Raw genomic sequence first — 23,472 nt, forward strand, 5'->3', positions numbered from 1 at the left:
AGGTTCTGTATTTCCTTTTGTTAAATAAGCAGAAGACCCAGGAGCCTAGGATATATCCTCCAGAATGATGCCAGGACTTTCCCCTAAAGAAGTTGAAGCTGAGAAGAAATCAGGTGGTACCCCAGAGTAAAGCATTCCTGAATTTTCTGAGGAAAGGTGCTGATGGAAGTGCTGATGAGGCTTTATCTAAAGAGAAGCTTTCCAAGCTCCATGCCTGCAGCATAAGACTGAGCTACCACCCCCTCCCCAAGTGATCTCATGCAGCTCCTTGATTTCAGTGATGGATTTCCAAATTTATATCTTCAGTCATGACCTGTCCATGGAACTCTATCCTCACGTACCCTATAGTATTACCTGTAATATCTCCATAAGACGATCTGAGCCCATGGTGGTTCAAGCAGTGAGTGAATGATGATCTGACTCAGATTTTTGCAGGCTCTGTGCCATCTTGCTTTCTCTGGTCTCATCATCTGCCTTCTTCTCGCACATTTTTTTCAGTCATGCTGCCTTGTTGCTCAGTCTTGTCAGCCACAGCAAGGCGTTTGGACTAGATTCTAAATGCATTGAGAAGTCATTGGAGGTTTTAAGCTAAAGGGTGATATAATCTGGTTAAAGAGTTTTTGTTTTTTTTTAAACCACTGTGGGTTCTGCATGGAAAGTAGGTTGTAGGGAACACAAGTGGAAGGGTAGTGGAACATTTAGTTACTTCCTGGGTGTCTCGGACATCCTTCTTTCATCCCGTGACAACAGAATCCAGCTGAATGTCTAAGGTGGAGAGATAAAGAGCGGAAAGTGACATATGATCAGGCCAAAGCTTTTGCACAGAACGTAGCATCTCAGCAGTCAGTGTTGACATATTTACCCTCTTTGGTTTCTGCAGCTTCGTTGCTTCAGTAGAACTGTTTACATCTCCTTCTGTATCAGCTGGTTATGATTTATAAGTGAGCTATGTTTTCCCATTCTTTAGTTATCAACAAGGAAAATGCGAAGTTTATTATGAAAGCTATTCAGGGCAGTGCAGGGGGCCCAGAAGTCAATGCTTATCTGACCTACCAGTGACTTTCAATTTGTTTTTGGATTTTTTTTTTTAAACCCTGGTACTCTATGAAATATAGACTTACAACTAAATTGCAGTAAATGGCAGATTTTCTTCTTTATGAATTTCCACATTTAGTAATATAACATACCTGGGGGTCAACAAAACTTAAATTGCATCCTTACTTCTCAAGGGAAAGGGGGCAGTGTCAGGGCTGTAGGTAATAGTGTTTCCTTGGGCGATATCACATGGAATTACAACCTTTTATCAGCTTAATGATATTTTTGGCTGCCTCTTCTGCTGAGTTTGGGCAGGAGTTATAACATTGAAATGAAGAGGAACAGGGATTGATGGCCTAATGTGAAATCTTGTTAAAGATGTCCTGGAACAAAACAGAGGGAGTCTTTTCTTGAGGTGCTTTTAAAACCGCATTGAAAGGGTAGAAAACTTTGTATTATTAGGTGGTATTTTTCTCCTTTCTTGATCAATATATTCTCTTTTCTGAAAATATTCTTAGAATTTTTGACAGAACACTGCACCAGGCAATATTTTTAAAATAGAATATAAAATGAGGAAGAATTTGAAATGTTACTTTGTATTGTGTAGATTTAATAAAGGCAAGTAAACAGTACAACTGGGGTTTTCAATTGTTTTAAAACAGTTTTTAAAATTCAAGTATAAGTTTACTTGGAGATATTTCCAATTTGTGTGTGTTTATATTTTACATTGATACTTACTATCTCATCTGTCCCACAAAGCATCTGAGTTGGCTAATAAGAATGTTTGCGGTAAAGTCAGGGTTGACAGATAAATTACAAGATGCCGAATGTACTTATTTATACTAGAAAAGATAATTGTTCATCTGAAATTCAAACTTAATTGGATGTTCCTTTTTTTTTTATTTTTCTTTAAGCCTGGCAATCTCAACTAAGTAGAAAACATGAGGGTAAGATAGGGTAAAATTTCTACACAAATATGAAGTCTTAGACCACTGCTAAGTTGGGCCATGATTTTGACCTTGAGAGTCCTGGTTGCCAGACAAAAATGGAAATACAATCATTTACAAGATGCACATTGCCCAGAAAATGGGAGTGGGGCGAGAGTTATTTGAGGGCAAAAAATATTTTCTAATTTCGGGATCTGAAAGAACACTTTTTCATGGTGTGTCCCTCCATTAAAGGGACACTTTGTGATGGGGGTGGTAGTGGTAGTGGTATCCTTTATTGAGCATTTATGAAATGGTTTTTTTCAAAGAAAAGCTTTTAATTTAGATGAAGTTCATTTTACCTTTTTTTTTTTCCTGCTTTTGTAAATTGGACTTTTGTGTCATGTCTAAGAAATCTTTCCCACATCCAAGGTCAGAAAGATTTTTGCCTATGTTTTCTGTTAGAAATTTTACAGTTTTAGGTGTTATATTTATGTCTGTCAGCTTTGTGTTTTTTTTTTTTTTTAAAGAACTGAATAAGTTTCAAGGTTTCCTGGGGATTCTGGTTTCTTTCATTGAGTGTGGATGTTCCCTGGTGTTTCTGGACCACCTTAGCCCTAGAATTGACCTGTGCTGTCAACCATTTTGGGTTAATTTTGGTACATGGTGACAGATATAGATGGAAGTTTATGTTTTTGCATATTGTTTGATTGCTGTTTGTTGAAAATGTATTGTCAACTGCCTTGGCATTGCACCTTTGTCAAAAATCAGTTAACTGTATTTGTGGGGGTCTAATTCCTGGGCACTCTATTCTGTTTCATTGGTCTGTGTCTAACTTCATACCAATACCATACTGCTTTGATCATTTCCATTTTATAATGTTTTAAAATCAGGTAATGATTAGTCTTTCAACTAATGTGTGTGTATATGTGTATACATACATACATACATACATACATACATACATACATACATATAAAACATAGAATCAGCTTGTCGATTTCTACCCAAAAAGAAAAAAAAAAAAAAAAAAAAGCCCCGTTGGGATTTTGATTGGGATTGCATTTAGTCTTAATATGGGGAGAACTGGCATTTTAACAAAATTGAATTTTCTGACTCATCAACAAGGTATATCCCTCCACTTACTTGGGCTTCTTTAGTTTCTCTAAGCAATATTTTGTGTTTTTTTATTATACAGGTCTTTTATGTTTTGTCAGATTTATCCCTAAATATTTCAGTTTTTTAGATGTTATTATACATGGTATCTTTTTTTGTTTTTTTCTATGAGTACATGGTATAATTCTTTATTGTTAGACATTTAGGTTGTTTATAATTTTTTCATTTATAGGATTGCAATGAATAACTTTTACATGCAAATATACTCACATCTCTGATTATTTCTTTTTAAAAATCTTTAAAATTATTTTTTATTGAAGTACAGTTGCTGACAATATTATAAAAGTTGCAGTACAATATAGGGATTCATAATTTTTAAAGGTTATACTCCATTTAGAATTTTTGTAAAATATTGGCTCTATTCCCCATGTTGTACAGTATATCCTTGTGGCTTATTTTATACCTCATAATTTGTACCTCTTAATCCTCTTCCCCTGTCTTGCTCCTCCCCCCTTATCTTTCCCCAGTAGCCTTTAGTTTGTTCTCTGTGAGTTTTCTTCTTTTTTGTTGCATTCAGTAGTTGTATTTTTTAGATTCCACATATAAGAGATAACATACGGTATTTGTCTTTCTCTGTGTGACTTATTTCACTTAGCCTAGTGCCTTCCAAGTCCATCCATGTTGCACAAATGGCAAAATTTCATTCTTTTTTATGGCTGTGTAATATTCTTGTGTGTGTGTGTGTGTGTGTGTGTGTGTGTGTGTGTGTGTGTGCGTGTGTGTGTGTGTATTGCATCTTCTTTATCCATTCATCTATTGATAGACACATAGGTTGCTTCCGTATCTTGGCAGTTGTAAATAATGCTGCTCTGGACATCGGGGTGCATGTGTCTTTTCAAATGAGTGTTTTTGTTTATAACTGTTAAACTCATTTATGGGCTCAGGTGGTTTTGTGAATTCGATTGGATTTTTCTACACTGAGAATCATGTCTTCTGCAAATAAGCAGTTTTTCTTCCTTTCCCATCTGGATGCTGTTTATTTATGTATTTATTTTGGCCTAACTACATTGGCCAGAACCTCCCATGTTGAGTAGAAGTGGTGAGAGCAGATGTCTGTCTGTCTTCTTGATCTCAGGGTGATGCATTCAGTCTCTGACATGTTTTTTTTTTTTAATCAGGTTGAGGAAATTTCCTTCTGCTCTTCATTTGCTAAATTTTTGTTAGACATAAGTGCTGAATATTATTAAATACTTTTTCTGTTGAGATGATCAGATGATCTTTCTTTTTCAGTTGTCAGTATGGTGTATGGGTTGACTGTATCCCTCAAAAAAAAATGCGTTAAAGGCCTAACCCCTCAGTACCTCAGAATGTGACCTTATTTGGAAATAGAATCATTGGAGATATAATTAGTTAAGACGAAGTCATACTGGAATAGTGTGGGCTGCCTAATCCATTATGACTGGTGTCCTTATAAGAAGATGGCTGTATGAAGCCAGAGGCACAAGGGAGAATGTAATGTGAGGATGAAGACAGAGACTGGAGTTCTGCTACCATAAGCCAAGGGACATGTAGGGCTACTGGAAGCTGAAGGAGTCAAGGAAGGACTCACTCCTGGAAGCTTTCAAAGGAGTGTGGCTCTGTCAGCACCTTAGTTTCGGACTTCTGGCTTGCACAACCGTGAGAAAATAAATTGTTGTTTTCACCCACCCAGTTTGTGGTCCTTTATTATGATGTCAGCCCTTGGGAATTAATACATAAGATGTATTATATTGATTTGTTTTCAACCAGGAAACTGACCTGCATTCTTAAGATCCACCCTATTTAGTCAGGATGAATTATCTTTATTGTTATCCTTTTAATATTTAGTGGGGTTTCAATTGCTGTGATTTTGTTTAGAATTTGTGCATCTATGTTCAGGAAGGATAGTTTTGTCGTTTACTTTTTCAATACTGGTTTTGCCTGGTTTTGGTATCAGGATAATGTTGGTCTCAAAATGAGTTGGGAAGTATTGCCTCCTCTTTAGTTTTCTTTAAGGCTTTGTGTTGAGTTGGTGTTCATTTTTTAAAAATTTATTGAGAAATAATTTGCATCCTTAACCCCTTTAAAGTGTACAATTCAGTGCTGTTTAGTATAGTCTCAGAGTTGTGCAGCCATGACCATTATCTAATTCCAGAGCATCATCATCACCCCAGAAAGAAATTTCTCACTCAGTAAAAGTCATTCCCATGCTTAGCATGTACAGCTCATTGGCAGACCGCATGCTTAGCCTGCATGAGGTCCTGGGTTCAACCCCCAGTACCTCCATGAAAAAAAAAATTTACACTTAAAAAAAAAAGTCACTCTTCATTCCCTCCCCTCCAAATCCTTGTCAGTCACTAATTTAGTTTCTGTTTGTATAGCTTGGCCTATTCTGGATATTTCTTATATATGGAATTATATGACATGCAGCCTTTCTCTCAGCATGATGTTTTCCAAAGTTCATGTTTGTAGCATGTATCAGTACCTCATTTTTTGTTTTGGCAAATAATACTCCATTGTATAGATACACATAGTGTATTTGTTTATCCATTTGTTAGTTGATGGACATTTGGGTTCTTTTCACTTTTTGGCTATTTTGAATAATGTTGCTGTGAACAGTTGTGTAGAGTTTTTTGTGAAAACATAAGCTTTCTGTCTCTTTAGTATGTATCTAGGAGTGGAATTGCTGGGTAAGTCTTATGTTTAACCTGTTGAGGAAATACAGAGTATTTTCCAACTTTTCCTGTGCTTACTGACCATTTATATACCTTTTTGGGAGAAATGTCCATTTCCTTTGCCCTTCAAAAAAATCAGGTTATTTGTCACTTTATTACGGAGTTGTAGGAGTTTTTATATATTGTGTATGTACAAATCCCTCATTAGATATTAGATTTGCAGAAGTTTTCCCTTGTTCTGTAGGTGGTCTTTTTTACTTTCTTCATGGTATGATTTACAGCACAAAATGTTTTGATTTTGGTGAAGTGCAGTTTATCTACAGTTTATTTTTTCTTTTGTTGCTTATGCTCCAAGAAACCATTGCCTAACCCAAGGTCACAAAGACTTAATGACTCTGTATTTTCTTCTAAAACTTTTGTATGGTTAGCTCTTATATTTAGATATTTGATCTATTTTGAGATAATTTTTGCATATGATGTGATGTATGGATCAATTTCATTATTTTGCTTGTGGATATCTGGTTGTCTCAGCACTATTTGTTGAAAAGACCATTTTCCCCCCATTAAATTGTCTTGGGACTCCTGTTGAAAATTGGTTTACCATAAGCATAAGGGTTTCTTTATGGGCTCTAGATTCTATTCTGTTGGTCTTTTTTTTTTTAATTAATTAATTTATTTAAAATTGTAGTACAGTCAGTTACAATGTGTCAATGTCTGGTATACAACACACCATTGGTTTTTATGTGTAGCCAGTGCCAATACCACATTGGCTGAATTACTGTAGCTTTGCAGCAACATTTGAAATTGGGAATTGTGAGCCCTCTGTGTTCATTCTTTTTTAAGATTGTTTTGGTTATTCTTGGTCCCTTGCATTTCCATGTGAATTTTAGGATCAGCTTATCAATTTCTATAAGAAAACAAACAAACAAACAAACAAACAAACCAGCTCCAACCCTGAATGGTTTCAGTCTGTAGATCAGTTTGGGGTGTATTGCATCTTAATGATACTAACTTCCCTGATCCTTAAACATGAAATATTTTGCCATTTATGTACCTTCTTTAATTTTTTCAACAATGTTTCATAATTCTCAGTGTACAAGTCATACTTCTCTTAACTTCGGTTCTAAGTATTTCTATTGTTTTTGATACTATTGTAAATGGAATTGTTTTCTTAATTTTCTTTTCACATTCGTCATTGCTAGTGTATAGAGGTATAATTGATTTTTGTACATTAATCTCATATTCTACCACCTTGCTGAACTTGTTTATTCTAATAGCGCTGTAGTGGTTTCCCTAGAGCTTTCTGTATATAAGATTGTCATCTCTAAATGGAGTTTTACTTCCCAGATGATTTTTATTTCTTTTCCTTGCCTAATTGCCCTAGCTATAATTTCCGGTATAATGGTGAATAGAAATGGCAAAAATGGTCATCTGCCTTGTTCATGATCCTGGAAAGAATTCACTCTTTACTCATTAAGTATGGCGTCAGCTGTAGATTTTCCCCAAATACCCTTTATCAACTGAAGAAAGTTCTCTTCTATTTATAATTTGTTGTTTTTTAATCACAAAAGGGTGTTTAATTTTGTCAAATGCTTATTTTGTGTCTATTGAAAGGGTCATATAATTTTTGTCTTTTGTTTTATTAATGTTGCACATAACACTGATTTTTAGATACTAAACCAGCCGAGGTGTATAATTCTTCTAATGTATCACTGGATTTGTTTTGCTAATTCTTTGTTGAAGATTTTTGCATCTACATTCATAAAGACTATTGGTTTATAGTTTTCTCTTCTTGGAATTTCTTTATCTGGTTTTGCTATGAGGGTATGATCATAGAATGAGCTAGTATCATAGAATGAGTTTGGAAGTTTCCATTTTCTTTAGCTTTCTGAAAGAGTTTGTATGGAATTGGTATTACTTCTTCTTTGAATCTTCGGTAGAATTCACCAGTAAAGCCATCTGAGCCTGTAGTTTTCTTTGTCGGAAGGTTTTTAACCATCACTTCATTTTCTCTGATGGATGATGTACTGTCCATGTTATCTATTTATTCTGAGTGAGCTTTGGCCTGCTGTCTTTTCTCCAGTACTTTGCCCTGTGAACTCTAGCTGCTTTGGTCTTCTGAGACTTTTTACTGTGTCTCTTTAACTTAAAATATCTGCTGGTATCACCTCAGTTGCCCTCCCTGTGCTTAGGCCAAGGGACCTCTCAAGCCTCTAACCTGGGACAAGAGTAGAGCTGACCTCAACTGTTTTCCATCCCTTGGGCATCACTGTCCAGCATTCCCTGATGTCTAGTGTCTTAAAAATCATTGTTTTATGTATATTTCTACTAGCTCATTTTTGCAGGCAGTTGGGTATATCCTTATTCTGTTATTCCAGAGAAGATGGAAAGATTTTTGTACCATCACGATCTTTTTGGTGGTGGTGGGGCAGGGTGCAAAAAAATAAAACATAAACATTATCAAAGTTACAAGAACCCAAGAAATAAGCCATCCTTGAAATTATTACTTATGATAAACATCACCAGTCATTTGAACAATGAAGCAAAATGAACTCAAAAATGAAAAAATGTTAAAGATGGAAATAGAAACATGAATGCCTGTGCCTATTCGACTAACCACCCAAAATCTATGAAAACAGAGACAAGATTAAATATCTTACAATCATGGGAGAGTGGAAAGAGAAGCTGTTAGTGGAAAAGAAATTTTATGCAATTACTAGATGATAGAAAGCAGATGGGACTGAGTCAAAATATAGTGAAGAAATCTATTGCCCAGAACAGACATAGGGGAAAACTAACCAGAAGGTAGAAACAGATGTAGATGATCTATAAACTCTGAGTGGAAAACTGATGGAGGCCTTGGGCACTTACCAGACTAATTGAAGATTAACATTGAGAATAGGCAGGCCAATCAGGCCCCTTCCCTTAGTCATTTTGCTCTGCTTTATTCTGGTGTAATAAGTCAGGACCTCCACTGTAGAGAGGATAAACTATCTATCTGATGTGATTTCTAGAATGGAGTTATGGCCTGGAAGGAAGCATTGCAGAGTTTGAGGAAGTCGCAGAACATGGACAGGGGAAGGAACTTGAAGAAGAAACAGACATACACAAATGCAAAGGAAATGGAAGCCAGCTGCCTTTAATAATCTGCCTAATCTTTTGTTCATAAAATAGGAAGCCAAAAACTGTCAGACATTCAGAGAAGCATACGAGCAAGAAGCAGAGAAGCCAAGGTGAATAAACAGCTGGGCACAGAAGAGACAAAGTTGATAGGAAGTGTTATGGGTTGAATTGTGTCCCCCCAACAAAAATGATGTGTTGCAGTCCTAACTCCCAGGACCACAGAATGTTAACCTTATTTGGAAATAGTGGCTGTCCAGATGTGATTAGTTAAGATGAGGTCATACTCAAATAGAGTGGTCTCCTGATCCAACATGACTGGTGTCTTTATAAGAAGACAACCATGTGAAGTCAGTGAGACACAGGGTGAATGCCGTGCAATGATGGAAGTAGTCACTGGGATTATACAGGCTGCAAAGTAAGGAATGCCAGTGATTTCCAGCAAGTCACCAGAAGCTAGGAAGAAGCAAGAGGAGATTCCATTATGGATTTCAGAAGGAGGAGGGCCCTGCTCTTTGATTTTGGACTTTAGCTTGTAGAACTGTGAGACAGTAAATTTATGTTGTTTGTCACCCAGTTTGTGATACTTTGTCATGGCAGCCCTAAAAAACTAACATTGGGAATTAAAGGTAATTTAATAATTTGTACTGAAAACATAAATATTCAGGTAACCCATAGGAGGTTAAAAAAAAAGAGAGAATCAGAAAAATAAGAAACAGAGGAAATAAACAGAAGACAAATAATAAAATTGCACTTTAGACTTAAACTCTAGCATGTTAATATTTACCTTAAATGTAAATGATCTAAATGCACCAGTTAAAAGACAGAGATGGCTAGAATGAATAAAAAACAGGATCCAACAGTATATTGTCTACAAAAAGCTTATTTTAAATATAATTATATAAGCAGATTGAAAGTAAAAGGTTGAAAAGTATATACCATGCAAATATTACTTTTTTAAAAGCAGGAGTGGCTATCTTAATATCAGATACAATTGTCTGTGGAGAAAATTCAAAGGAATCCTCAAAACACTCTTAGAATTAGTAAGCAAGGTTACAGGGTACAAGACTGACAAAAAATCAATTGCATTACTATGTACTAACATTGGACATGTGGAAACAGAAGTTAAAAGCACCATTTATAATTGCTCCAAAGAAAAATAAGTACTTAGAGATATAAATATAACAAAATATGTACAAGATCTGTATTCTAAATGTTATAAAATGCTGATGAAAGACGTCAAAGAAGAGGTACGTAAGTGGAGAGACATGGCATTCATGGATTTAGAAGACTCCATAGAGTAAAAATGTCAATTCTTCCCAATTTGATAGACAATTTTAAGGCAATTCCTGTTAAAATTCCAATAAGGTTTTGTTTTTTGGTTTTTTTTTTTTGTAAACAGGCAGGCTTATTTTAGAATTTTTATAGAGGAATAGATCTTGGAATGGCTAAAATAATTTGAAAAAGAAAAATAAAGTGGGAGGAAACACTCTACCTGGTGTAAGGCTTATTATATAGCTACAGTAACAAAGCAGTGTGTTATTGATGGAGGGATAGACACCTAGATCAATGGAACAGAATAGAGAACTCAGAAATAGGACTACACAAACATGCCCAGCTGATGTTTTTGAAAAAGTGGAAAAGCAGTTCAATTGAGGAACAAATTTTTAAGAATGATGCTGGAACAATTATACATTTAGTGGCTAAATAAATAAATAAAATAAAGGAACCACTACCTAAACCTCATACCTTATATAAAAATTAACCACCTAATTTAAATTATTTAACTATAAAGCTTAAAACTTTTAGGAAAAAGATAGGAGAAAATCTTCAGGATTAAGGGTGAGGCGGAGTTTTTAGACTTGACACCAAAAGCATAATCCCTAAGAAATAAAAATTAAGTAAGTGGGACTTAATCAAAATTAAATTCTTCTCTCTACAAAAGACTCAGGGAAGGGGATGAAAAGACAAGCCACAGAATGGGAGAAAACATTTGCAAACCACGTATCTGAGAAAGAAGTTATAGCCAGAATGTATAAAGAACTTTTAAATACCAACAATAAAGAAACAATCCAAGTACCAAAGGGCAAAAGACATGAACAGATGAAAAGATATTCACTGTCAGTTGCCATTATGGAAATGCAAATGAAAACCACAGTGAGCTGTCACCACCTGCCTATCAGAGTGGCTAAAATGGAAAATAGTAATAACACCATATGCTGGTGAAGATGCAGGCAAAGTGAATCTCTCATTCATAACTGCTAGAAATGTAAAATAGTAAAGTGGCAGAGCCATTCTGAAAAACAGCTTGCTGGTTTCTTAAAAAACTGAACATGAGCTTCCCATACAAACCAGTAATGCACTCTTGGACATTTATCTCAGGGAAATGAAAGCTTGTGTTTGCACAAAAACTTATGTAAGTGTTCTCCTAGTAGGTTTACTTGCAATAGCTTCAAATTGGAAACAACTCGAATTTTCTTTAACAAACGACTAAACTTTGTCACATCTATATCATAGGATACCACTCAGTAATAAAAAGTGAACCATTGGTAATGACAAAAACTTAGGTGGGTCTCAAATAAATTATGTCGAGTGAAGAAACCCATACATACTGTGTACTTCTTTTTATGTAACTTACTTGAAATGAGATAATGGTGAACAGGTTAGAGGCTGCCAGGGATAATGAATGGAGGAAGGAGAGGGTTGGCTTTTGCTATCAAAGGAATCTTTATGATGGACTGTTCTGTATCTTGAAGTGGTGGGTGTCACTAAATCTACTCATGTGATAGAATTGCATAGAACTAAATACACATGTATGTACATTCACACACACATAAATACATGTAAAAGCAATAAAATCTGAGTAAGATCAGTGGATTATATCAATGTTAATTTCCTGGTTGTGATATTGTACTGTAGTCATGCAGGATGTTTCCATTGGGGAGGTTGGGTGAAGTTTGCATGGGATCTCTATGTATTGTTTCCTACAACTACATAAGAACCTGTAAATGTATCAAAATAAGATGTATTCACATGCAAAAGAATGAAGTTGGACAGCTACTCACATGATATACAAAAATTAATGCAAAATGGATCAAGACCTAAATGTAAAAGTTACAACTATAATGTTCTTAAAAGAAAAAGTAGATGTAAGAGCTAAAACTATAATAATTCTTAGAAGAAGCATGATCTCAGGACCTTGAAAGGGACATTTGTTTCTTAGGTATGACACCGAAATCACAAGCAATAAGGTAAACAGATCAATGGACTTCATGAAAATACAAAATATTTTGTGCTTCAAAAGACAGTATCAAGAAATTGAAAACACTACTTGCAGAACAGGAAAACATTTTTGAAAATCATATGTCTGCTAAAGGAATTGTATTTAAAATATATAATGAACACTTAGACTCAATTATAAAAAGGTGACCCATTTTAAAAATGGGCAAAGGATTAGAACAAACATTTCTCCAAAGAACATATACAAGTGATCAAAATAAGCATATGAGAAGATTTTCAACATTAGCCATCAGGGAAATACAGATGAAAAACCACACCCACTAGGATGGCTGTAATTGAAAAGAGATAATAAGAAGTATTGGTGAGGGTGTCAGAAGCTAGAACCCTCATACATTGCTGATGCTAATGGCAGCTTTGGAAAGCAGTCTGGCACTTCCTCAAAAAGTTAAACATGAAGTTATCATATGACTGAGCAACTCCACTTCTGAGTATATACCCAAGAGAAGCAAAAACATGTCTGCACGAAAACTTACACACAAATGTTCATAGCAGTGTCGTTCACACTAGCCAAAAAGTGAAAGCAACTCAGATGTTCACTGAGTGATAAACAGATAAACATAATATGGCATATCTATACAATGGAATGTTATAGGTAATAAAAGAAATGAAATACTGACCCATGCTAGAGCATGAATGAATCTTGAAAACATGCTATATGAAAAGAGCTAGTGACAAAGGATTGTATTTTGTATGTGCACAGTAGGCAAATCCAGAGAGACAGAAAGCAGGTTAGCACTGGGCAGGGCTGGGGGTGGGGAGGAGGAGATGATGTCAAGGTCACTGTTAAAGGATACTAGGTTTTTTTCCGGTAATGAAAAAATTCTAAAACTGATTGTGGTGGTGGTTGCACAAACCTGAATATACTAAAATCCATTGAATGACAGGTACATGTTAAATGACTGAATTGTATGGCATGGGAATTATATCTCGATAAAACTGTTAGAAATAAAATAAAACTTAAAAAAATTAAAAGGTTAAAATGCTTATGGTACAATTGTTATTTCATAATAGACCTTTTCATCCATATAGAAACAGTGCTTTCTCTCCCACCTGTTTAGTCATTGATAACTGGATACAGACCAGTTCAAATTGCTCCTTAATATCTCCTGGGAAGTGGATTTTCCTAAACAAGCCAGTAGTAAACAAGAATGTAAGAGTTGTGCCTCGGAGAAATCAAACCGTTTCTGTACCCAGAGACACACACACCTCTGTATGAATATATGTGTATATTAAATTTACGTATAAAATATACATTGATCCTTTGCTTGGCATAGTCATTCATCACTGGGTTAAAAAAAAAAAGCCTGTGGGACTTAATTTCGACTTTGTACTATTAGCCTTGTGTGAGTTAACTATATTTATTTCGAAAAAGATCCATTCCAAAAAATATTCAGCTAATTAAACTTTGTACTCAAACTGACATGCTCCCCATTAAGCCGGGTTTTACTGTAGTTCTTGAGGAATAACAGCATCGTCTTCCGTTAAGGAGTCCTGTTTGTTAATTTCCAGCTTCCTAATGAGGATCCTGAAGTTTTTGAAGTTTCATCTAAGTGTCTGTCAATACTGGTTCAACTGTATGGAGGGGAAAACCCAGACACCCTGTCTCCTGAAAATGCAGAGAACTTTGCTGATTTACTGACATCCAAAGAGGACCCGAAGGAGCAGAAACTTCTGTTGAGGATTCTCAGAAGAGTGGTGAGTCCATGCAGAAGCTGGGGCTTGGGCGGGCAGCTTCAGTGGCAACCAGTAGACAGGGAGCAGTCGTTTCTTCAGCCTAGTTTCAGTAGAAGAGCTCCCACTTACCTTCCCCAACAGCCATCTGTTGTTACCGTTTATCACATTCTGCCTGTGCATCTGTATGCATATATACATGTATTTTCTTTGAACTGTAAGAGAGTAGGATAAACATGTTTTTCTTTACCCTTTAATGTGTGAGTATTTCCTAACGAAACGGATGTTTTCTTACTTAACTACAGTTACCAAAATCAGGAAATTTAACATTGATACAGATCTTTTACTGATCTGCCATCTGTACTCCAATTCTGTCAACTGTCCCAGTCATGTCCTAGCTTGTTTTCCGGTGTAGAATCCAGTCTAGGATTGTGTATTTTAGTAGACTTGTGTCTTCAATCTGGAATAGTTCTCAGCCTTTCTTTGTCTTTCATGACATTTCTGAAGCATGGACCAGATGTTTTGGAGACTCTCCTTCAATTTAGGTCTGTCTGATGTTTTCTGATGATTAGAGTCACATAAACCCCAGAAGAAATATAGTGTCATTTTCAATTCATCATATCCAGAGGCTCAAGATGTGTGTGCCCCTTACTGGTGATGTTAATTTTGATCGCTTCGTTAAATCAATGTGTGGTTATTAATTTTTTTATTTTGTGATAGTTGCAAAATGGAGATTTTCTAACCCCCAACATTTTTAACTCCCAGTATTGTGCTGTAGGGGAAATTTTCCCTTTTGCCCCATTTATTTTATTTTTGAAAATATGTATAGCTGATGTTTATTTGAAAGTACTTTCGAAAACTGACTTGTTTTCTTGTTACAATAGACCTTGTTCTGCTGGTTTGGAAGGCCGTTCTTGACAGTAGCTGTTGTTGAAGTTGATACAAGGAGTAGGGGTCCCGTTAGTCTGTGTCGTGTTTGGGCTAGTCAGTCTACGTTCAGTTCTAGATCCAATTATCTTCAGGGGTCCTTTGGCAGCGGACACTGTGGGTGCTCTGGAGAGTCATATTCAAGACAATTTGGGGGCTAATTTGATAAGTAGACAGCGGCAGCATGTGACCCAGGCAGGTTATGGGTGATGGAACTAGAAGAGAGATGGGGGTTACCTTCCTTGCTGCTACATTACACTTCAGTACAACCTGGTCTCCCCACCCCAACAATGCTTACTGTCCCAGTGGAGTCATTACCTGAGTAACAGGATGATGACACAGGCTTGGCGCGTCTCCTGAAATGTAGGATAAGTACTCCTGGGGACAGAAGATCTTGGAGATGGTACTTCAGCCCAGCACCATAGGACATAGTAAGGTAAGTATTTCCCTTTTAATTTTTGTTAATCTTTCTGATGATTTAAGGTTGAAAGTCTCTGTTTGAACTGCTGCAGCTTTAATTCCTCTTGAATCCTTCACAATCTCCCTTTGTAATGGAGAGTAAGCCTCTCAGATGACCAGCTTTTTCAGTAGAAACAAGTTATTTCTTGTAAAAAAATAATTTTATTCAATTTAAAAAGATGAGTTAGTGTGAAGAGAAGTACTATGAAATATAGTAACATGAGTGATATGTAGACGTGGAAAAATTGTGTATCTGGTACAGAATGACAAAGGCTTGGGGAGTATTGGCCTAATACCTGATATGATTAATTTTATAGATAGCCACCATCTCTTATTTGAACATCTTAGGACCAGATTTGTTTTGGAATTTGTAAGTTTCAGATCTTTTTGGTGTGATGCTTTTACTATGTTTGATATGACCTATATCGAAGTTACTGGAGCGATACCGTCATCAAGTGTGGTAATATTTCTGCCACAAAATACATGAACATTCACACCAAGTGGGTAAATAAAAACTATACGTGACCCCACGTGGGCTAGGTCAGATTTTGCCACCAAATAGATTTTTAAATGAAACTTATGAAAAAAGTTTGAATTTTTCAGAGCTTTGTGATTTCAGAATTGCAGATGAGAGATTATGGACCTGTCTTTGAAATAAGTCACGTCATTTTATAAAACCAGGTTAATTTAACTATGTAGAAAACAGACCCCAGCTTGGTCAAAGTAAGCAGACTACATCATCTTTTCATTAATTTTACTGTCTGACATGATTTCCTTATAGTTTCTGATCTGCCATGTATAGGGTCAGGTAGGTTTTGTTTGTGGAAGAAAAGTTCAATCCAAGTGACTTCTGTCTCTGTGTGTGAAAACAGAGGTAGCTTCTGGTGGCGTTTATCTTTTTTTTTTAATTGCAACAAAATAAGTGTAACATAAAATTTACCATCCGTCTGTGATAAGTGCTTTATATCTTCTGAAAACTTCCTAAATTACCCATGGATCAGTCACTGTTGTGTTCAAGTTATACACAACACACAAGCAGGGATTTTGGGGCCCAATCAGCTCAGCTGAGCCTTGAACTTGCCTGTCCTGAAGTTCAGTTCTGCTTAAACTTAGTACTGAATCCAATATGTTTGCAGAGAAATAGCAGCAGATGACCCGAAGAGTTGTATGACACCGGCACCCACTCCCAGACTGATATAGGCTTTCCTCTTCCCTGTCTCACTGCTTCGGGTCCTTACCTCCGTGGCAGCCATTGTTTTGTAACTATCAGCTTACTGTCTGTTCTCAATCTTCACATCACCTTTGTTCAACATAGTGATGTGATCTTGCTCATTGTTTTGTCTTCAGGGTGTTACAGTGTCTGGCCCATAAAAGGTAGTCAGCAGATGATGTTTCTAACTGTGTTAAGCACTTGTAGTACGTTATCTCATGTAATCTTCATAGCAGCCTTAGAGGTCAGCTCCAGTGATTATTCCCATTTTACAGGTTAAAAACAAAGGCTCAGAGAGCTTCTGTAACATTCTCAAGGCCACCAACTAGGAAACGGCAGAGCTGGAATCAGCTGAGTTGAACTGACCCTCGCTCATGCCCTTTCCAAGTAGCTGGCCGCCTTGCTGCTGCTCTGCCCAGCACTGATCTTGAATCTGAAGGCATTCACGGAGCTGAATTTGACCAAATTTCAGTCTAGAAGGCACCAGAGAGATTAATTCTTTCATTCATGGAAAAATAAGGGTTACTACTGTGTGCATGCACTGCGTTGGGGATGCTCAGACAACAAAATGTGATCTCTCTGCTCCCTGCTTTCAAGTAAGCAGAGCAAGAAACAAACACAAGCTTCATTACAAAGCAGAATGCAATTAGTGCTACAGTAAAGGAGCCAGCAAAATTACAAAGAAACATTCCCTTTGGGGAGGAAGTTGAGCAGGACGTGATGTTTGAGCTGAGGGTAGGAGGATGGGTTGGTTGTCCACCTGTGCAACAGGAAGAAGCACGTTGTGAGAAAAGGCACCAAAACCCACAGGGCTGGACTGAGAGACCTAAGAAATGGACCAGGAAAGCCCAGAGGGACTAAACATGGGTCTTAATAGTATTTGAAGTTTGGACACTGGTTAGAATCAGGAAGTTCTGATCTCTGAAATCAAAGGACAGTAGCAGCATCTCAGTTGAATTGAAATTATGTTTCCTGTGAAATAAAGCTTTATCATAGTACCCAATGTGTAACTGGTTTCTAATAAGTATCCTCTGAGCTGAGTGAGAAATGTCTATAAGATCTCTACATTTGTTGTTGGCAGTTGTTCATTTTGGCTCTTCAGTGTCTCTTGTGAGCTCACTTTAGTGCTTTGTGGATGCACAGGTCAGAATGAGAGGGACCTTAAAAGGCATTTAGTTAGTGCACAGTCTGATGCCTCAGTCTCCTCCATGCTGTCCCTGCCAGGTTTCTGAGGGTGGATGAGATGGGACAGGCAGGTGCAGGAGGGTAGGAACCAGAGGGATGGATAGAAAGTGGGCAAAGATTTCCAGCAATTGGAAGGGGGCTGGCTTCTCAGGTTCTCTGTGGCTGGAGAAACCAGATTTAATGGAGAGGGAGGGAACAGTCTAGATTTATTACTTGACATCAAGTAATTGGATTAAGGAGTTCTACTAAGCAGCCTTCTGATTGTAAGAAGTTTTTTGGGGGGGCGGGGGTGGCACAGAAAATTTAGTTTGAGACTCAGTTTGACTGTAAGAAGGAGGGAAGACAAGCTCCTTAAGGGCCTACCTCAAAGGATATTTATTAAGTGCACACTCTCTCCAGGAGCACTTTTTTTTTAAGGATTCTTTATTTTGTTTTTTATTGAGGGGGAAGGTAGTTAGGTTTGTTTATTTGTTTGTTTAGTGGAGGTACTGGGGATTGAACCCAGAACCTCTTGCATGCTAGGCATGCACTCTGCCACCGAGCTATACCTTCCCCCTTTTTTTCTTAATTGAAGTAAAACTGACATATAACATTACACTAGCTTTAGATGTACAAGATGATGATTTGATGTTTGTATATATTGCAAAATGATCACCATGAGAAGTCTAGTTAACATTTATCACCATATGTAGTTAGACCTTTTTTTATGATGAAGAGTGTTTAAGATTTACTTTCTTAGCAACTTTCAAGTAGGCAGTATGGTAGTAGTATTAGAATCTGTAGATGCTTTTGGATCACTTCGCAAAAGAAGAGGATTCTACTCTGTGAGACCATCTCTTTTTAAGCCCTGATTGAGGAGTGCCTGCCCTCTTTCCCCAAAGCTCAGCAAGCCTGGATGATTTCAGCAAGGGCGACCCTAAAATACACTTGGCCCTACAGTTTATCAGGCCAGATAGTGAGCATGTCAGTGATGGGTTAATCATGGTTATTAGAGAGCCAACTTGGGAATACTGTGGCAGCGCCGTCCCTCTGAGTTACCCAAAATGCCGTTTCTTGAAATACCTGTTTAAATTCCCAATCTTGTGACGGTAACTTTCTAAGAGCACAATTTTCAACTAATAGATGAAAGAAATAAGATGTTTAATTTGTGATAATGGAGGTGGGCTATGTTCTCCCTCTTGAGTGTTCTTCCTTATTTAGCCTGTATTTAGAACATTGAGACAATGTTGGAGAAACCTAAGAACTTAATTATCTACTGTAATTTACCAGAAAGTTTGGTGGTTTTATGGTAATACTTTGTACTCTAGCTTTAAAAATGTGATGGAAGGCCTTCAAATCGCTTCCAAGTTTACCTGTAATGATTGGAGATGAGCTAGTTGTCTCTTAATTAAAGCTTGCTTACTCCAGTACTCAAAATACTGACTACACACCAACCACCATAAACTTGTTCTGTAAAACTGGCTTAAACATATACTACTGACGACTCTGTGAAAGCAGAGGATGGTCCTTGGGAGGGAGATGAAAACATCTTTTCACCTGCCCGCCCACCCATCCACCTGCTGCAGCAGCGGTGGCTGGAGTGGGACTTCGGATGTTCTCGGAAGATGATTAGTATTAAAGATATTGCACATATACATCCCTTGGGGGTACTTCACCCATGGCTTTTAGAAAATCTTGCCATGCTCACCATCATTTTCCTTCCAAATTCTCCCCTGCACCTTTCCATCTCACCGTGAGAACAGAGATGTTCTGTTGCTGAAAATCAGTGTCACAGCATTTCATCACATAGAGTTGTCAAAACTCTGAAGAGACTAGATGAGAAAACTAGGAATTCTCCAGCCATTCTTCTATTTTAGGAGCAGGGTGAGTTGTATATTTAGAACCCAGAAGCGACCTAATTTCTATTAGAAAAGTAAAGATCTATTTCTTGAGGTATAATAAAAAGACAAAATGATAACCTCTCTCCCTCTGAGCTTATATTCCTCACGGTAAGACCTTCTTTTCTTGACGTTTTCTGAAAGGAAAAAAAGCGGGGGGATTGTTATGAAACCAGTGAAAATTTTTAGAGAAACATTGTGTACCCAAAGGAATAAAAAGTAAGTGTAATCAATTTTTGTGAAGTCTCGTCCCTTAGAATGTTTTCCTGGGACTCTGAGAGGATTCTCTTAGGAACTTCCAGGAAGAATCTCTCTGAATCCACGCACACCGCACCACTTGTTGTTAAACAGGGTAAACACCTCTGCCACTGATGGCTGTAGGATTCCCCAGTTAATTGAGAACTCTGAATGATTTAGTTGTCTCTTTCCAACAAAGAAAAGAAATACCTTACCTAAAAATTTTTTTACTTAGTTCCCTGATGAAACATTCCTGAGATTTTGAGGAAGACAAAATCAGGAGGCTTGTGGCCAGTGGAAGAGTCATTTACAGGTAAAACAGTTACAGCTAGACTGGCTGTAAAAGACTAGTTACAGCTAGTCTCAAGACAGAAACTTCTGTGTTTCTCAGTGAAATAGCACCCGCCTCCAAGAGCCTGAGGAAGTATGTGGATCTTCTCCATAGGTTTCCTGAGGATCTGAAAGTAACAGAAAGCGTCTTTAAAATCCACCTTGAACTTCTCTCACGCTCCCTCGCATTTCCTGTGTAAATATGCTCCTCCCACCCCCTGCCCCTTCCTACACAGAGGCTCCTCACGACCAGGCTGGGCACCTTCTGTCCTCTTTCTCAGTCTGATGTCTGTGGCCCTTTAATGTGACGTGTAATTTCCCTTCTATTTTGATTTCTTATCTGAAGAGATTCAGCTCCCTACCCGCCCCCTGAAATTCTTCTGTCAAATAAAATTCGTTCTCTATCAAGCCCTCTCCTCTTTCAAGTTCACGTTGGCATGGATGATATTTTTACCCACCTTTTTATTATGACAAGGTCCTAAACCACAGAAAAGTTGAAAGAGTAGTATGATGAACACCTGTGTAGTCAAGAATTATTATCAAAAGTGTTATTTTACTGTATTTTTTCATGTCTCCATATGTCTTTATTCACACAGAGTTGTCACCTCAATATTTTTTATTTCTATATGAGTGTGTCTTTTAAACACATGAAGGCAAAGGCATCATGACACTTGGCCCTTATTAAATTTGAGTGTGCAAGAGTTTAGTCTTTAAAAAATACTACAGTGACAGTATACACCTAAGAAAATTGAGAACAGTTTCATAATATTATTAATAACCAACACATGTTTAATTTTCCTAGTTGTCAGAAAATGACTTCATAGCTTAAAAAAAAACCATATTCCAGTCAAGGCTCACATACTGAATTTAATTGTTGTTTTCTTGGTCTCCTTTCGTCTAGAAGAGTCTTCATGCTTTATTTTCCCCTCTGAAATTGACTTTGTGAAGAGCCTGAGTCAGTTGTCTGCTAGAATGTACAACATTCTGAAATATTATGAGTGTTTCCTCATGACATTTTTGGTCACAGTATCTCATGAGTAATGACCCCTCACATTGTGTCCCATTAGGAGGCATGTGATGCCAGGCTGCCCCACTTTGAGTTACGTTTGATTGTTTGGTGAAGGGGGTATCTGCTGCATCTCTCCATCCTGTGGATACATGTTTCCCTTTGCAATTATGAAGTAATCCTTACAGAGATGCACTGGCACTGTGTAAATATCTGTATTCTCCAAACGTTTTAAAGCAAAGGGTAAAAACTATAAAAATGGGATACTATTCATGGAACAAAACAAGTAGTTAATTTTTAAGCATTAACCTTTAAAGTATGGAAAGGACTAATCTGCTACCCTTGGTAATAGATACCTTCTTCCAAAAGAGAGAAGACCTACTGCTTTCTTGCAGGGTATTAATTTGTTGAGAATCTTCCCGACTGTAAATTATAAATAAAAAGCTGAGAGTCCCTGGAATCTTGTTTTGTGTTCTAAATCCCCCTCACAACCAAGGAGGGGAAGAGGCTGTGAAGGATCATTTATTTATTCAAACCTTGAGTTTTCCCATTTATAGGGACTTGTTACCTGGTTCAGATGGTAGTGATTGTGAGTCACTGTGGTGTTTTCGTGACTCTTAGTGATCCTTCTGACGGTCATCGACCCCACTGTGCGCCTGTTGCTGTGCAGAATGCTCTAGATTCTCTCAGTAAAGTGGGATTTCTTTAATGATGTGCTTTTAACAAGATCATTCTTAATGAGCATTCAAAGCATGTTAAGAATTAGGATGAACATGTTTCACAACTACATCCTTGTAGATATGGACAGCAATGAAAATTGTTCTAAAGTCCCCTTCCTTATGAAGACCTGCATTAAATGTTTCTAATTTTTGTTTTTCAAGTACTGTTTTAAGTACAATTTTCCTTTGTATAATCTATAACAATTTTAATAAGTCTATTCTGTCTACTGAAAAAGGTAACAGTTAAATGTCTACATTATATTCATAGGAATATCTTTCTTCAAAAAGGATTGTTTTCAAGTCGTTATGCTGTATACAACAAAGAACCAGAGTTGGGTTTTGGGGTTTTTAGTTTTTAAATAATCATAGAAAAATCTGAAGATAAATATTTAAAATATCAACTGAAATCTTTTTTATCTGAGAGAGTATTTTAAATTCTGCTGTTAGAAAAGTTGAATTTAAAAGTATATTGTGGCCTTTTGTTGTTGTGTATAAGCTAGTGTTTTGAAATTGACCAATAGAAATACTTGACTGAGTTTAAGTATATGATTTTGCAACACAGGAGTTCCTTTTTGTTCTGGAATAAGTAATAACTGGCAAGACTAACCACTGAATGTAAATTCACTTAAACTGGCCACATAATAGTTGTGGTAAATAATGACAGAATGTTTGGTTGGGACTTGATTTCAGGAAATGAAATTGAAATTTATTAAAAATGAATCGATTTTGTGTTTTAACAACCTTGTGGAGGCATTCTTATAATGAATTACTTAGCATTTTGCAACAGTATGCAGAAAAAGTCTTCACTCAGACAGAGTGACCACTCACCCAACAGGTAGTCATGAAGTGCCCACTCTGGGTTAGGCAGTGTTCTTCGTCCTGGGGATTCACTGTGAACAACACAGACTAAAATCCCTGCTCTGCTGGAGCTTAGCAGAGAGTGAGATGACTGCATTTAAATTTATATTTTAGATAGTAAAAGCACTAAGAAGAAAAATGTAGAAGGAAAGAAAGCTAGGAAGTCCAGCGGGACATCTGCAACTGTAGTTAATGTGGCCAGGGAAGGTCTCACGGAGATGATCTGAGTAAAGACCTCCAGGAAGCCATGGGGGTCTTTGGAGCAGGGCACACTGGACAGGAGACAGCAATTGCTAAGTCTGCAAGACAGGTGCCTGCCCCGTTTGTGTTCAGAAGCGCAGAGAAAGCAGTGTGTCCAAAGTGAAATGAGCAAGAAATATGATGTGAAGGAGATAGTGGGGAGGGGTCTGGTGGAGGGAGGAAGTCATTAAGGCTTAAAGTCCTTATAAATATTAACCTTTATCCTGAGCAAGATGGGAGCTTTTGGAGGGTTTTGAGCAGAGGAGTGAGATGATCTGGTTGCCACCTTGAGAGTAGTCACTGAGGAGGGCGAGGGATAAGAGATGTCAATGGGTTACTGCAGTTCAGGGAACTCCTGATCATGGCTTGGTGCGATCATATTTTGTATAAGTCTTGAAAGCAGAACCAATAGAATTTGCCAGCAGATTGGATATGGGCTGTGAGGCCAAGAGAATAGTCAAAGATGAATCCAATTTTGGCCTCACCCAAAACCTAGATGGCCAAAATTCAGGAGGAGCTGGTCTGGTGGGAGAGGGAAGTAAGGGCACAGCTTGGGACATGCT

General features: G+C 37.3%; 1 protein-coding gene across 1 annotated transcript in view; it reads left to right on the forward strand.

Moving 5' to 3' along the window:
• Positions 1 to 23,472, forward strand: part of ULK4 (unc-51 like kinase 4) — a 442,995-nt gene that overhangs the window by 313,210 nt on the left and 106,313 nt on the right. The window contains 1 exon segment of the mRNA XM_032459157.1: positions 13,700 to 13,885. Coding sequence (XP_032315048.1) covers positions 13,700 to 13,885 — 186 coding nt within the window.

This window comes from Camelus ferus, chromosome 17, assembly GCF_009834535.1.
Source record: "Camelus ferus isolate YT-003-E chromosome 17, BCGSAC_Cfer_1.0, whole genome shotgun sequence".
NCBI classification, from domain to species: domain Eukaryota; kingdom Metazoa; phylum Chordata; class Mammalia; order Artiodactyla; family Camelidae; genus Camelus; species Camelus ferus.